Source organism: Pteropus medius, unplaced genomic scaffold (assembly GCF_902729225.1).
Source record: "Pteropus medius unplaced genomic scaffold, Ma_sr-lr_union100, whole genome shotgun sequence".
NCBI classification, from domain to species: domain Eukaryota; kingdom Metazoa; phylum Chordata; class Mammalia; order Chiroptera; family Pteropodidae; genus Pteropus; species Pteropus medius.
In genome coordinates, this window is record NW_024350319.1 from 21,351,423 (window position 1) to 21,369,411 (window position 17,989).

General features: G+C 38.8%; 1 protein-coding gene and 1 pseudogene across 1 annotated transcript in view; both read right to left on the bottom strand.

Annotated features, from left to right (window-relative positions):
• TGFBR3 (transforming growth factor beta receptor 3) overlaps positions 1-17,989 on the bottom strand; it is a 179,380-nt gene that overhangs the window by 146,328 nt on the left and 15,063 nt on the right. The window contains exon 2 of the mRNA XM_039838819.1: positions 11,209-11,388. Within this exon, the coding sequence (XP_039694753.1) occupies positions 11,209-11,296 (88 nt within the window). The 5' untranslated portion in view covers positions 11,297-11,388. The remainder of the gene's footprint in view (positions 1-11,208; positions 11,389-17,989) is intronic.
• LOC120583540 (uncharacterized) lies at positions 8,233-8,348 on the bottom strand (annotated as a pseudogene).

Sequence of the window (17,989 nt, forward strand, 5' to 3'; positions counted from 1 at the left end):
AGATATTACAAATGTAGCAAAATAATGTAAATATATGTCCCCCTTCATACATACAGTATACTGTGAACTTAAATTGGCATGCCCTTGATTTCAAATTGAGATTTTTGAACACCACTTTCCAAATGCAGTAGCAGTTTGCTGCCTGGGGCCAGCCAAACAGAGGAAATGAGGAATCTGACTTGTTTTAAGAAAAAAAAGCCACTGAGAGGCCTGATCCTGATGTCTTTGAACATTTAACACTTAAAACCTGAACTGTTTCATAACAAACTAGAGCTCCCTTTCCTCTCTCTAAGAAGAGGCCCTTTGCAAGTATTTATTTAGTTAATGAATGTTAAGTAATTGTGTTTCACAAAATAAAAACAAAACCTCTAGAAGATGCTCTTTGGGCTCCCTGGCTCTGCAAGGCCATATGAGCTCCATCAGCCAAGAGCCTGGTGGAGCAGTAAACTGGAAATTTAGGGAACAATATGACCACAAGCACTTCTCTTAAAAGAAAAACAATTCCCCTCTTGGCAGAACTCCAAAAGGCAATTGAGCCGGTAATGTCCAGACTAATCTCTGAACAGCCTCTGCCAACTTTCTCCTACAGGCATTAGATTTTTCAGCATGGGCTTTGCAAATAATCTAAAACAATTAATTAGCGCTTTTGAATTCACCCCGTACCATTAATGAAACACTGCCAGACAGCCTTTGATAGCATATTTCCAGAGCTAATTAAACGTGGCAAAACAGAGGACACAGACTCCCCAAGCACTCGACTGGGCCAGGCTGAGACCTGGCTGGTGACAGTGAAACCATCCTTGCAGAGAGGGTCCTGGGGTGACGAAGGCGTTGGTGCTACTGAGGTGAGATCCTCAGCGTCCTCCACAATATGCCAGACCCCGCTCTCAAATTATATAATTACGGGGCTCTTGAAATTCAAACTATTCTTTTGCCCTAAAGACATTTTTTTCTTCTAATGAGTAGAAATTCTTAATTGATACTCAAAAGTTTGGTATTGCTTCTAGTACACATCTCCACTGCCAAAAAGACTGGTTTAAGAATGTTTTTTAATGTATAGTACTTTTGAAAACTAAATATTGAAATAAATCTCATCCCAAATTTCCCTTCTTTCTATTAGAGTCCTGCATAATCTAAGATTTCCCAGTCCCATAACCTCAGTCTTATGTGGGAAATCTATTTTTTTCACTATCTAATGCCACATAGAATTCCAGACTGCTCCACACGCATGGCCAGCAATATAAACACATTTTTAGGAGGCCTAGAAAAAAAAAAGCTAGCAGGGTGCAAGAAGTAAAAATGTTGTTGCATTCCTCTGGACTTTCCTGGTCCAGTTTCAAAAACAGAACGACCACCACCTGGGGCTTGTGGCAAGCTTCAATGCTGTGCTTAGGTGGCTCCTTGGCCCCTCCCCCACCAATGACAGTGGTGAGGTCTGAGAAAACAAATCAGAAAAACCTTACAAACTACTCAGGGGGAAAAAATAAACAGAAAATATCATAAAAGACAACTTTACAGGCACAGTCTCACCCCAATTTTTTAAAAATATGTTGTCGGGGTACTTAATAAATATCAATAACGACTTGGCGAATTTTCTGCCCTTCTGAAAAATGTTAATTTTTTAAAGCTCTATCCTGGAGTCTGATTATAGGAATGAAGTAGGAATCAGTGAGGAAGCCAGAGTTAAAAACTAGAACAGCCGCAGCAGGAATGAGGTATGCCCCACTTAACATTACCTTTTTTTAACATCCTTTTACCCAGTCAGCTGGTACCATCCCTCATTACCTAGAGTCTCCTCAGCTGCAGCTGCCTGTACCAATCTCCCCATGCTCAATGACTCAACACAAGTCTCCTACATTGGTCTACTAAGTCACGAGGCAAGAAGTGGGAAAAGGCAAAAGAAGCACATAAAAGGAAGAACTGGGGGGAAATTCCTTTAACAACTATGATGATTATGTCAAGGTGTAGCCCCAGCTAATAAATAATAAAGACGCACCTGGTTTCTGCAGGCGCACTACACTTACAGCTGGACGGCTGAAGGTATCTGGAACTCACTTCCTCAAACCAATTTCCTTTCCAACATATCAATCCCTCGGACTATGTGAGTTTAATGAAAGGTTTTTGAGATTGCTGTTTCAAAAGCATGCTAAAGCCCACCTCTCTTTTATGATAGTAAGAATTTTCTAGATGTTTTTGCAGGTTCTATGTTACAATTTGTGCATTAAGAAAACTGATGATCTACACTGTCAAATGTGGTCCTCAGACCAGCAGCATTAAAATCATATGGGCCTGTTAAAAATCGTACAATCTGTGACCAGCAAGACCTTCTAAAACAGATTCCGCCACGTTAACGAGATCCCCAAGTGAGTCATGTGCACATTAAAGTTTAGAAAGCACTGGTCTAATGTCTGTCTGTGTATAATGTGCAATTCTAAAAGAAAGATGGGTATATCTCAGTCAGCCTCAGGCAAAACCAATATGAATACTCATATTACAAAACAGTTTAAAGTGTTATTTTCATTACAGAAATTTTGCTATAAGTATCAAGCTCCTTGCAGTCTAATTAATAAAAATTAGTTTACACATATTTGTTTACTAGTATTTCTCTGAAACACTAGTTTTGCTATGAGAAGCACTTTTGCAAAAGGTGCTTCTCATAGACCTCAAAACTCATAATCTTGAAAAACAGGCCACCAGGAGAATGAAAAGGATGAGACCGAAACCAGGAGGGAAAGTTAGAAAGAGAGGATCCAAGCTTTTAAGACAGTGATTTTTTCAAGGACAGTCTCACAGTCCAGAGAGATTTTGTTTAGATGGTTTGAGGGGTTGTTCTGTGTTTTTTACTGTTATGTTGAAGTAATTATCTTTACTATTATGACATAGTTGATTCCACTGATATGAGATATAAGTCTTTATCCTCATTCCTCCTCAAAAGGAACAAACTGAAAGAAAATCCAAATTCATTCTTAATTTCATAAGCATTATTCCTCCCACAGGTCCTTCCTTCTAAAATCTGGTCCTGGCCACCACTACCTCTTGCTTCAATTATTACAATAGCCAAGAGTATCCCCGAATGCACCCCTGCCTAACAGTCTATTCTTGACACAGCAGTCAGAGTGATCCTGTTAAAACATCCTTCGGATTATATCATTCCACTATTCAAACCCTCCAATGACTCCATCTCACTCAGAGTAAAAACCGTACAATGGCTTACCAGGCTTTTAGGCAGCCCAACAAATTCTCTGATTCTTCACTCTAGCGGCCACCTGGCCTGCTGACTACTGCTTGAGCACAAAGCAAACTGTCACCTCAGGACCTTTGCACTTGCTTTTCCTTCTGCCTGGAATGCTCATTCCCCCAGATATCTACTTAGCTCACCTCCTTCAAATCTTAGCTTAAATTTGCTATAAGTATCTTCCCAGTGAGGACATCTTTAATTATCTTACTTTACACTGTATTCACCCACTAACATCCCATTGAACCCGCTAAAATGTCCGTAACTTTTTTGTTTTGGGTCAGTCTCTCCCCACTAGACTGTAAGTGGCATGAGGACAAAGATGGTTGCCTGTTTTGTTCACTGCTCTATCTCCAACACCTGGAATAGTATCTAGAAGGCTCAACAGATACCTGTTGAATAAATCAATCAATTAACACTTCAGGAAACTTAACCATGTTGGAAACTGGAAAAAACTCATTGTTTATACTAACTACAAAGTCTCCCCTTTCTGTGCCTCAGAAGCTAGCAAAGTACCTGAGACTTGATAGGCACTCAAAGTTTTCGACCCAACTACAAGTTTTCATCTAAACATAGCAGTTATTCAGAATGACAAATGGTTCTTTCCTCCAACTCAAAAGAAAAGGGAGCGTGGGAGCTAGGTGGCATTTTGCTTCACCGTGCAGCAATAAAACAACAGAGTGGGCACAGATGCGACCCACTGAAAGAGCTGGTCACAGGAAAGTGCTACAACAGCTGGTGGCATCACAGATGGAAACAACAGAGCGGGGGCCGACTCTAGGAGCCGATGCTCTGCCCTCCCTCCCCGGAGGCCTGTGCACCTCAGCACCCTTTTGGGTCGGGCGGAAGGGTAGGAAGGAAAGGATACTCCTGATGGTTGTGTCTAGGCGAGGACCAAGTTATTCAGGCACGTGATGACAAAGGGAAGCAACACGAAGAACCCAGAGCAGTTTTTCAGAACTTTTTGTCTTTTGCCATAACTACCACGTATCACTATATGGCTCCCTTCATTGCCAACAGAGAGAATAGCTTTTGTTTAAAAAAAGAATCAATATTTTCCTCTGAAGACAGTAAAATTTTCCACATTCTACTCTAGACATTTTTTTTCTTCAGATTTCTAATAGTTGGAAGCATATAGGGCAGGAGAATAACTGGGCCTCAGTCCCCAGAGCACCTGCTGCCTCCGCTGAAGAAGGAACATTCTGAGAGCAAGTGCATTTTTAAGCCTCTAGAATTCCACCTGATTTACAGTCTCCTTTCAGAGAACAAAAATATGACAATATTGGACTTCAGGACAGATAACTCTTTAGGCCACTCTGGCAGAGAATGTTTTAAAGAAAATGAAAGTCAGCAGCTCACATGGATGCAGCACACGCCGGGCCAATCTTGCAGTAGGGGCAAGCCCCCGGGTGACCAGTGCCAGAGCCAGTCCTGAGAGAAGGCCTCAGGTTGGAACACTTCCCGGAATACTCCCTGTTCCTGCAACACTTCCAAAACCAGTGCTCGGAGCTCTATCAATGATTCAAAGTGGCCCCACAGTATGAGGGATTAGTTATCAAAGCAAACTAGCTAAGAAAGCCTAATTTCCTATACATACAACATGCGAAGGTATAAGCTTTGGGCAATTAAACAGCTATGTGGGCACACACAGATAGCTCTGTCCTGATAAAAATATTGACCAGTGTTTACACTACTGGTGTCCTAAAATAACCCAAACAAATCATGCATATAGAAATCAGGGTGGCAATTACACAGTCCAGGATAAGGATACGACGTAGAAAAAAACCTGGGTTCTGTTCGTTTGTCTGACATCAAATTTTTGTGTAATCTTACTCACATTCTTGGTAAATATCTTTCTTAAACTATGTGCACATCCGGTTACCCAACTATCTGTTGGTAAACTCCCCTTGCAAATGAAAAGAAAAGGTCTTTAATTAGATACCATATATTCTACTCCACACACACACTCATCCAGGTCCATGCAAGGCAAGGGAAACTTAGAGAAACAAATTCATCTTTTTCTTTACTACTAACTAACTATCCCGTGTGTGTGTGTGTGTGTGTGTGTGCTGTTTGTGGCACAAACATAATAGGGGAGGGCCTTCATCATGGATATGCACAGTATCCCCAAAGGGAACACAATTTAAAATTCAGGCTACTCTCTCCACTGTGGATCTTTTAATGCAGTTATTTGCTCTTTAAAATAAATAGAAAGTTGGCACCACGGTGATTGCTGGCACCACAATTGACGTATCTTTTCTCTGTGTATCCAAAAGTGGAATTAAACACAAAAGCGGTTATAATAACCACCTAAAAACAATAATAATCACAGACCAAATCAACTAGCTGTGTCCAGAGATTTAGGAGTTGGCAAGAGAAGGCCTTGTTAAATTTACTTTGAACCTTCAAGCCTAATCCTCTTCTACCCTTTCTATTCCCTGGTAGCAGCCTCTGCCAGCACTCTCCCCACTTTCCTACCATTATGAGTTATGGCTTCTGATCACTCAGTTGACAGAGAGGAGAAAACTATGGCTGAACCAGCTCTACAGTTCTCAGGCTGTTAATCTCAAGTCCAAGAAAAAGAGTGCCAGTTCTTTTGGACAGCATAATAGAAAGAGCGTGAACTCAGGAATTGCTGCCACTCTACAGCTACTAGTTTTATGACTGTACATAAATGATCACTTTTTAACATAAATGACCATTTAAAAAATTGATTTGTCACTCATTACATATTATTATTACACCTTTCTTCACTAAGCCTCAGTTTCCTCATTAGTAAAATGAGTATAATAATGGCAGTAATAAAAATTACAAAAACGGTGATAAAGATAAACACCTACTTCGGTGAGTTTCTGTTGGGATTAAATGAACTGACACATGCAGAGTGCCCAGTAGAGTGCCTGGCTGGCACTGTTTCAAGAGGTGCTAAGGGGTGCACTACAGCAAAAAGACCATAAAACTGCAATTTGTCATGCAGAAGTGTGTCGATTTCTGGTTTGATTGAGAGTTGAACCATCTTTCTAAATTACTTTTTCTAAGTCCCATTACCCTCTTTCTAGAAATGAAAACAAAAAACAAAAACAAAACAAAACAAAAAAAAAACAATACCTGCCTACCCCAGGGAGTGCTATGAGAATAAAATGAAATACTAGGTATAAGAGCATTTTGAAAACTATAAATATAAAATGATATTACAGGCATAACTCAGAGATATTGCAGGTTCAGTCCCAGACCACCACAAAAAAATATTGCAATAAAGCAGGCTGTCATCTTTTGCGGGTGGAGGGTCTTGCCTTCAATTTGTACAAACTGCAACATCTGTGAAGCTCAGTAAAACAAGGTGTGCCTATATTCTTAGGTTAGCCTCTCCCCAAGGCTGCTAGCGTGTCCCATGCTAAACTACATCTTAACAAGCTGGTATCTCTGCTTGCTGTCCCATGGACACAAAGAGTTCAGAGCTTTCTTAGCAAGAAAACAGTTCCAAGTAAAAACATTTCTATTTTCCTGTAGACTGTACCTGGAATTCCAGATGCATCCAGGAGAGATGAAAAGAAATGTGTTTGTTCAATACAAATGTGTGCAGGATGTGGGCAAGCCTCCAAAAGTATGCATCTAGGCACCAAATGAAAACAGTGGAATGAGGGACACAGCCGTCCCATCGACAGTCCGCTGGCATCAAGGCCAGCAGTGTTTCTGCACAGTTCAGCCCAGCAGTAGCTCTCTGACCTGGCACGAGGGGCCAATGGTGTATAGACAAGTCTATCCCTTCCAACCAAACCGATTTCCCTGAATTCTCCATGTGTGCCTCTTTTTCTCATTAAGGCTTCTGGAAACACAGCCCTACGAACTCTGGCAAGCCTCAGAGGCAACAGTTAATATTTTTTAAAGATGTGTAGCAGAACAGTTTTTAAAGTGAAAACTTAGTGAACCTTAAGCCCATAAGAGCAAGCATTTATTTTTGAAACTTCCCACTTTTCTTAGAGAGATTACAGGATCTAAGGTACAGTGTCAAAAATCTAAGGTAATTTCTAATCAGGAGTCATTATAGTCCTTACACAGCTCTTATTCACCAAGAGCATGGCCTTCCCCATCCCCTAAGAAATAGCATGGTCTTCCCCAACCCCACAAAAAAAGAGCATGGCCCTCCCTCCCCTACAATGCTGTACAATAACCAAGGAACAAGGGAAGGAAGGAAAAGCATGGGTTTTGTCAAAGCAACCACTGACCCTGGGATGTGGCTTGCTGCCCACTGCCTCCTTCATCCTCGGCTTCAAGCAGAGAAGGAAAGGCTTTCACTGAAGGCCCAGCAAACCCATGGGGCTAGAAAAGCAGTCTTCTGCTATTCCAACTTGGGCTCATTCTATGTGCTGTGCTGCACTCCACCCCTCCCTGGCTGAGTATCTACAGGACGTCTTTTACAGCCTTCACCCCTTCCACTGCCAAGAACTCCACAACAGAACTTCATGGCCATGCCCGTGAAGTAAGAACACAAATAAAGAAGGCTCATTACTTGAGTTCCTCAGTTCTGATGACTTACATACATCTCTTCTGAGACCACAGGGGTTTAATCTGGTTCCAGGATGTCTTATTGGTGGCTACTCAATCAAGCACAGAGGTCCATTCATTCCATACTGAGGTTCTCCTACACAGAAGCTTCAGTGGAATGGTTGATGGGCTGAACTTGAGAGCCAAACCACCTGGGTTCAAGTCTCAGCTCTATCACTTATTAGTTATGGAACTTTATACAAATCATTACATTGAGCCGCAGTTTCCTTGTTTATAAAATGCAGATGATGATAATAAAACTAATACCTATTTTATAGGTATTAGTCTTATAAGCCTTATTTTGTCTTATAAAGACAAAATAAATGAGCTGACAGAGAGCAAGCCCTTGATAAATGTCAGCCTATGTGCCAGGCACCATTGTCTTTGAAGGTAATGAGGCCATAATCTCAGCCTCACTTTTTAAGGCCACGGTTTGAATTTTTTTTTTTTTTGGCCTACAGCACCTCGTCTTCCTAGGTGGTCTCCCATCCAAGTACTAACCAGGCCTAACCTTGTTTAGCTTCCAAGATCAAACATTGGGCTTGTTCAAGGTGTCATGGCCGTAGACCATAGACCGTGGCTCCACTGGAGCACGAACCTAGGACCTTTTGCATGTAAAACAGATGTGCTAACTGCTACACTATGGAACCACATCCCATAGCTTGAATTCTAAGATTGACACTGTATGCCTTTGGCTACAGGGGAATATAAGAGAGAATCTAAACCTCAAAATGAAAGCCACAGCCTTATTCTGACATTTAAGGTCCTGTGCAATCTACTCCCATCCTTCCTTCCCAACAAACCTCCTGCTACATTCCCATACCAGTTTTCCAGGTCATTCATTTTTTAAAAAACCATCAAGCACCTAAGAGCCATGCACTGTGCTAGTCACGGTTCTCCCATCTGGTCAACCCAATGCCTTCCTCTTTTTAGATTCTGCCTGAAGACCTAGCGCTTCCACAAACTCATCCCTAGCTGCTCTAACCGAGCAGGGCTTCCCCCTCTGACCCCTCTGAGGTTTTTTACTCGGAACTCATCATATATTGATTATTTTGTTATATGGTTATATTTTAATATGCCTAACTAAAGTACAAGCGACTCAAAAAAGAGGTGACTTTTCCATTTAAGTGGCTAGCACTATGTTTTGTACTTGGCAGAGACCAAGTACAGTGATTTACTTGATGTTTCATGAAGACACAGATGGCACAGAGTAAAACCATCATCATTCTTTTTAAACAAATACCCTTCTGAGCAATACTCCCTCATAGTGTAGAGACTTAAAGGCTCAATCTGCAGACCTAGACTAAGTGAGTTTATGGTTAAATATGTCACTTAGATGTGCAACCTTGAGGGAGTTACTTAACTTATTTGTGCTTCAGTTCCCTCATCTGTAAACTGGGGATAAATAAAGTACCTACACATTTTAGGGCAGTTATGAGGATGAAATGAGATAATACTTTAACACTTTGAACAGGGCTTGGCACACAATAATTAATTAATTACTCTATAAATATACATTATTATTACTACTACTACTACTACTACTACTACTACTATCTTCTTGAAGTTCAACTTACCCAGAATGCCCCAAAAAGTATTTTGTAAAGTCTGCTGAGCCTATACAGAAAGCTACTAGATATCAGTAAATACAAAACATTTCTCCTTCCTTCTTTATTCATTTGGCCCATTAGGCTGTTCAAAAAGGCATCTCTACCTCTGTACTACTTATGGGTTACCTCGGATTGTTACAAAATCTATAATTTTACTGTACCTTCCATTTTACTATACACCTCAGCAAAGCTTTGAGTGTGTACAGAACTCAAAATATTTTACCATGATTTCCAAGAAGGAAAGTCTTAAGCAAAACTGATTCACTATCAAATACATCAAGGCTGTACAGAGCCATTAAACTTATCGCTTTCCCAGTCATGTTTTTCAGTCTGCCCCCAGCATCAATGAAAGCAGAAAATTCTGCCTCAAACCCACCAGGTATGATTATACATCTTATCATCAAAACAGCATATTTTCCATCAAGCTATTTCTCACTTTTTTTTTCTCTACTACTTTTCAATGAGATTTTAATTAAGATCAGTCTTAATACACAGGCTAAAAGGCAAATAACTCTTCAATTATGAGACAAAATGAAACTGCTGACAGAGAATGGGCAGTTCAAATTCACACGCTGACATTAAAAAAAAAAACTAGCAACTTTCTCTCAAGGTATTTGCAATGAGGAGGACATTCTGCTTTTCAATCTCATAAACCAAGTTCTGCAAACTGGCTTTAACTCAGTCTGTGCCTATACGTGACTACTAGTCTGAGTCTACTGCAACCTCGATTGGTGGTCTAGCATCTTCAGTACAGCACAGAGGTTAACAGCACAGATGTAAACCCTGGCTCCTCCACTTCCTAACTACATGACACTGCAAGTATCTAATCTCTCTATATCTCATTTCATCATCTGTAAAATGAGAAAAATAATCCTACCTACCTCAGAGCTGTGATTAAGTGAGTTCATGAAAAAAGAATATCTTTATTTCTTGTTATAGTCTATATAATTTAGCCCAGTGCCTGGCTGTAGTGCACACTCAATAAATTGTTATCATAACTATCATCTCAACTGTATGTGATTTCAATAGCAAAAACCAAGAGATTAGTCATTTTTCAAGTCCATATATTTCCTGTTGAAACCAGCCAGCTTCCAGAACTGGTCCAACAAACTAGTTTTACGTACCCCATTATAGAACAGACACAAAATAAATTACAACAAAACAGAGCAAATCAAGCCTCTAAATTTGTTAAGTAACCCTGACTGCCAACACTAAGAGGTTGATGTGGGGGATCCGACACTCTTATTTAAACAACAATGTTCCAACCAAGTCATTTCCTTCTTCTCACCTCCAACCTCACATTCTGAGGTATACTTCTATACTTTTTTTAAAGTTACATATCAAAATATTTGAAACAGGCAAAATTAAATACCTTCTAAGCAGCCTATGCCAGGCTGCTAGGCAGTATGTCTCCTCTTTCTAGAAGATCTATTTATTTTATAATAAAGAACAAAAAGGCTTTCTTAAAATTCTTATTTAGGACAAGAAAGTAAATGCAATCTATGCATGTAACAAAATTAAGTGGGATTAAACAACTAGCCTATTTGTTTTCTACACACATCAATACTGAAGGTTGGTTAGGTATCTCTATCACTGACATTAGAACGTTAGAACACTAGTACCAGTCTATTAAAATAGAACATAGACAAACATACTATGTATCTGCATAGTAGTAAAATATTTTATTTCTCTAAAGAACATAAATACTCAAGTTTTACATAAATATCACATGTCCTAAGTTTTACTAAACTGAAAAAACTGAGGAAAAATATATCCAAAAGAATATAATAAACATGTAGTTAATATGATACGACTTACCTGTAGTGGCTAAACAGGAACTCATCAGGGCAAACGTGGCAATCACATAATGAGAAGTCATTTTTATTTCTCCAAAAGTGTGTCTCATTCAGTCACTTCAGCTTGTACTTCTTCAGATCACAGACAGCCTTTCCAAATCAGAAGTGGCCTTAAAATCTTCCTTTCCAATTTTCAAATTGCCTGTAAAAATAAGCATATTGCAAGAAGAAAAATTAATGCAGGAACTTCTTTTCATAAACATACATTAGAATGAAATGAAGAATTTCTTAAAAGTATAAGATAAATTTGTCTTAAAAGATGCAGAGACAGCACTCAAGTAAACTGAGGTGGGGATTATAATTACCTAATAAATATCTGTATAGCTAAATAACTTTTTTAAAAAAAATTTGTATAGCAATACTTTTGCAACGACATGCGTATTTTTGAAATTTTAAATCTTTTGCTTTATATAAAATTTTCAGGATTATAGAAGAAAATGAAGGTGCACCTATAACATCACCAGTTATATTATAGCACTAAAGTAATCAATGACAATACATGAATTCTCTAGGGCTAACGAGAAAACCCAAACAACCCCTGATTAGAGAATCTAATGTTGTAAATTTTTGTTGCAGAGTTGCCACAAAAATCAAATTAAAATACATTCAGACCCGATCTGGAAAATAAAGAACCATTAAAAGGCAAAATTCTTATTTGAAATGTTTGCTAATATTTTAACGGGAGAAAAGTCTTTCCCGTCTCTTAACCTCATCTGAGACTATCTGATTACTGAACTAGAGGATCCAGAGGTCATTTCTAACCTTTTCCTATAGAACCTTGAACAGCAAGTGTTATGGTGGTTTGCTTAACTTGAATATCCCTTCTATGGCCCTAAAAATTGTCCCATTTAGACACTTCAAAGTATATTTTCCAGCCCTATATCCCTGAGCCTGGCACAAACCGCTGTTATTCATTTCAACATTTATTAAGCACCTACTATGTTCCAAGAATTGTTTAAGGACATGATTCCTTCTCATCAGGGATAAAAGATGCCCAACAACTAAATAAAAGCACAAAGACCCTGCCTTATCTAAGTCCTGGGCAAGGTTGGATCAAGTAATTCCCAGGAACCATCTCAAATATCCAGGGTTGCAGCCCTGTTACCCTCTCCTAGGAAATACCATCCACAGAACGAGCTTGCTATCCAGAGATAAATCCAGTTTGGGCACTTGCAGATACCATACAAAAATATAAAAACAACAGCAAAATGAGTTTCTAATTAATTAGTCTTAGTTCACTGCATCAAGTGTTAAGAGAAAGATAATGAAAATGGCTCTTTGCAGTAATAATGCTGATTGTCTATGAGGAGAGAAAAAAAATGATTGGCAGACAGTGGTGGAAGGAACCAGGAGCCTTTTCAGTGAATTCCCATTTGGGTTTTGTGCTATTTGGGTTTTACAAGTATTACTTATGCAGAAATAATAACAATAAAGATCTAATTTCAAAACTAAAATTTTAAATACATCTTGAAACTAAATTATTGTATATGCAGGAGGCACTGTGGTTCAACCTCAGTATATAATAGTGATTACAGGCTTACTATGAATAGAATATACATTATGATGGCAGTTAAAAGTCTGCCTAGGTGTGGATCCACTCTGTCACCTACCAAATGGGTGATGGTGGGCTGTTCTGCATAAATGAACCTATCTATGGGCAAGCTTTTATGGGAATAAATGAACACACACACACACACACACACACACACACACACATACACACACACATACCTAACACTGCTCAATTATATATATAATACTTAAAACAGTGCCAAGCATATAATAAGCAATCGATAAATGTTAACTATTATTATCACCACTTGGCCGTTCTTTTTTGAGGTATATTTATGCCAATAAAGTGAAGAAATTAGGGTGTGGTTATTTATGTAATTTTTAGCTAGTGCAAAACCAGTTCGAATCTTTTACCTACTAAAAAATAAACATTCAACAGATACAAAAAGGAGATAAGCTAAAGAATGGAATCACTAAAAGAACGAAATTGCCAGTCAAGCTGAAGTATAAGTCGCTGGGGGCACAATGGTCTTATCTCAAAAACTGACTAAATTATAGAGATAATTTTGGAAGCCACGAAACTGACTTCAATCATCCTTTGGAGTCCAATATTTCTGTCATTGTAACTCCACATCATCTCAGATGAAATGGAAATTTCTGCTAACTTAAAAAGTCAATAACAGCAAAAAGGATTTGTCCCTATTTGCTACCTTCAAAAAGTGAGACTTCCTGAATGGATTGATAAGGAAAATACTTTCTTAAAAAAAAATGCTATTTCAGCAAATGCAAAGGCAGTTTTCATAAAGCAAACATTATAAAGAGATCTCAGAAGAAGATGGCTTCCCAGAGGATTTATGGAACACATAACCTTATAACCAGCACGAGGCTTGTGAGACTATTTAATGAGCTTGTGTCACCCCCTTCCTGCAGCTGCAGAGGGTCTGTGGGACTGTGCTCGTTAATCCAGGGGCTTAAACCAGGTCTGAATGAACCTGTGGAAAAGAAAGGCAAACAGTTCTATTAAAAATATAGACTGCAAATTGCTGACAAGAATATTGGGCAATTATTAAAATACAGCAATTACAGATATAATAGAGCCAAGCTAAACAGTGCGATGCCCAAAGGCAAACCACAGCAAGTTTACACCGGATCTTAAAACATCTCCTAAAACATCTCCGAGGAAGTCCAAGACAAGTTGAAACTACACACTGCTGCTTCTAACAAAGAGGGTGCTTTTCTTCTTTTAGCTTAAAAGTCCCTCCATAATGTAACTTGTTCAAAAAGAAAATAAACTGCAGGGAGGTGTTGTCTAATCTTCCCAATGTGGTGACAGGATCCTAAGGCGGAAGAGAACAGAAAGGGAAGTGTGTCGCTCCCACTCAGTGGAATGCCAGTGAGGGCCAAGACTTGCACGCATCAGCGCCTTCACACACAACTTAGGGATCAGCTCCTCAACCAGAAAAATGCTGGATAATCGAAGGCTTCCGAAAAAATTACAGATCTGAAGTTAAATGAGGGAATTACAGACTCCTCTTTCTTCTGTGAAGTTTTATCACACTCAATTTGCAAAGATCAGGGACTCCCCACCTTGGTTCTCTAACCTCACTGAATCTCCTTGGACTTTATGAACTAAATGCTTCCCTTAGAAATACAAATAGGGTACTCTGAAATCTTGAAAGAACAATTTGGGGTCTAGTCATTTGCCCATATTTCAAAGTAATATGTTCCATCAAAGGGTACCAGAACTTTTAGTATACACAAATGAACAGAAAAAAATTCTGAGTGAGAGTTTAATGGATTTTTAAATGATAAATTAAAAAGATGAATGTAAAACTAATTCCACTAATTTCAGAGTTCCTCTGTGTCTATGAGTGATCCAACAGAGTGCATGAGTAAAGAGTGGGATTAGCTGAAATCACTCAACCCAAACGAGTCCTGAAAACCATCATGGGTTAATCTAATGTTCAAAAGGAATTGGTTGAGAATAGTATTCCCTGGGTTGACCAGGATGTTTTTTAAAGAGCAAATCTTGATCTTAGAGGGAAAACATGGCAAAATGATGTCTTGCAGTCGGCTAAAAGCCAGCAAGAAAAATTACTGAATCCCCTCTAGGTGGCTAACACAACTGGCTACATACACATGAGATTATTTAAAATTAGAACAAATTTACAATTAACTTGCAGCCAATCAATTCCTCTATTGAAAGAATTAGCATGATAAAGGTATGTGAACAGCTTTTAAAGTTGGAAGAGTTCAGCATGATTTCATTGATGAAGAAGAGCCCAATCCCCAAGCCCACAGCTCTTGCCCAAAATTATACAGCAGAGTCAAGACTAGCAACTGAGTCCTTCCATGACCAGCACTCCACCTCCCAGCTCTAGGCCTATCATCACAAAGTAGAAACCCTTGATATTCAATATTCAGTCTCTGAAAACAGAAAGCTTTTTCTGAGAGGGAGGGAAAAACCTGCCATGACTGCCATCAGATATTGGTACTTCCATGTTGACATATGCACTCTGTACGAATCATTACTGATCACAAGCTGTGACTTGACTTCAGAACTGTGAGTGGCAGCTATAATAAATGAACAATCTTTGGTAATGCTATATGATTCCAAGTTCTTTGAAAATGCAAAGGGTGAGATGAAGCACAAACCTGTGCGTTGTTAAATCTTAACACTAAGACCGTTCAGCTCCCAACTGGGAAAGTATTCAACAAATTTGATGATCTTAAAGACAGGAACACAGCAAGTAAAATAACAACATTATCATTCCCTAAACTCAAATAGTAAATAACATCTGAGTTTCTGGTGCCTTAAACATGAAACAGTTTTCTAAGAGATCATTAAAAGGTTTCTACTCTGCCACTTAAGTGAATTTTTTGGGAAAAAAAAATATATATATATGTAGATATATATATATTGTTAAGTCTGCAAATGGTTAAATGAAAGCTGGTAGAAGAACTGTTCTGATGGCTATTCAACATGTTATTCAGGGGATTTAGAAAAGAGGCAGGATAGATGACATCAATACCTAGCTTGGCAGCCGGTAAAAAGGGGTGTACAGGATGTAAAAGAGATACTGTTGTTTGTCTGATGACATTTGGATGCCCTTTGAGACCTGTATACAGAAAAGTAAAGCCACCTTTCTGAGTCACAGCAGCAACTCTCAGATTTCTCTCCTGCACAGAGAAACAGGATAACTCCAAATCCCTATTTTCAGACAGATTTGGCACAAAGAGAAGAAAGGTCCAGGGTCTGGATAAGCAATCTTTGGAATCATGTCTAAGAACAATCAATATTCAAGAAACACCTTCTACAATGAGCCAGGCACTGTTGAAGATGCCAAGGGGGAAAAAAAAAAGGCAAAAATCCTGCCATCATGGAGCTTATATTCTTATAAAACTAACACTATTTACTATATTAGGCAAGATATTTAATTTCCTGGGATTCATTTCTTCCTTCAATAAATCTTTATTTACCATTTATTCCATGCCAGGCAACAGGAACATAATCGCCAAAGGGACATATTCTTTGTCCTCGTGGGCTTACAGATGAAATAAACCAACTAATAATCACAAATATGCAATTACACACTATGATAAAAGCTCTAAAGAAAAAGTATCCACAACCTGGAAGATAAGTAAAGATTTAAAAGGTTGAATGAGGGATGACCTTCAGGTACATGAACCATGATAAGTCCCTGATGCAGGAGGGAACATAGTTATAAAGCCGAAAGGGACAGGGGAGGAATAAGGTTTAAGCAAGAAAGTGGTATGATCCAGTTGAGTTTTTAAAGATTTCCCTGGTACAGGCACTATAGAAAACAGTAGAGAAGTTCCTCAAAAAATTAAAAACAGAGCAAACAATTCCACTTCCGGACATATATACCCAAAGGAAAGTAAATCATTATGCTGAAGAAATATCTGCACCCCCATGTTCATTGTAACATTATGTACACTAGCCAAGACATAGAAACAACTTGTGTTCACCAAGGATTAATAGATAAAGAAAATGTACACAATAGAATATTACTCAGCCATTAAAAAAAAGAAGGAAATCCTGCCATTTGCAACAACATGGATAGAACTTGTGGGCATTATGCTACGTGAAGTAAGTCAGAGAGAGAAAGACAACTACTGTACGATCTCACATGCGAAGTCTAAAAATACCAAACTCACAGAAACAAAGAACAGATGGTGGGTTGCCAGAGGTGAGGGATAGGGGAAGGGGAAATGGGTGATGGTGGTCAGAAGGTACAAACTTCCAGTTATAAGATAAATAAGTCATGAACAACATGAGAACTATAATTAACAATATTGTATTGTACATTTGCAAGTTGCAAAGAGAATAAATCTTAAAAGTTCTCATCGCAAGGAAAAAATTTTTTGTGACTAAGGGAGGTGATGGATTATAATTCAACTTACTGTGGTAATTATTTTGCAATATAGACATATATCAGATTATTATATTGTATATCTTAAATTTATACAACAGCAAATCAATTGAAGCTCAATAATGGAGAAAAAATTAAAAATGAATAAATAAAGATTTCCCTGGGTACTGTATGGAGGACAGAATGGAAGAACGCAAAGTGCATGAAAGATCAGTTAAGACTCAGAACAGGTTGGATAAGAAAAGAGGTTTAGCCTCAGTTTCTTCATGTCTAAGACGATAACAAAATAAGCTTACCTACATCACAGGGTTATTGCAAAATGGAGCCTCAGTTTCTTCATGTCTAAGACGATAACAAAATAAGCTTACCTACATCACAGGGTTATTGCAAGAATCAAATGAGACTTTACATGTAACAGTATAAAAGCTATCATTATTTATCATTAGCAGGCTGTCTCTACCAAAGAGAATTATTTTCCTGAGGCCTAAGATTAATTAAAGTCCCAATATTCTGTGGCTGCCAAGGGAAAAAAAGAATTACTCTTGAACTACCTGTGCTTATGGGCAGGAATTCCACATGAAGACCCAGTGGGAAGGCAGGCAGCGGGCACAGAGGGTATGAGACATGCAGAGAAGCTGGACTCCAGTCTCCCCTGCACCTCCAGGCTTGGTCCACCCTCATTCCTGGCTGAGGGTAAGACCGACACTTTTCTGGCACCAGCATTCTTAGGTTCCTTGGGGCTGACCTTCAGTCAGGTCTTAAAAGCCCTTCTATCCCAAGTATAACAGACCTCACTGCTCAAGTAAAAACAGCAGAAAGGGGAGGGTGGGCATGATT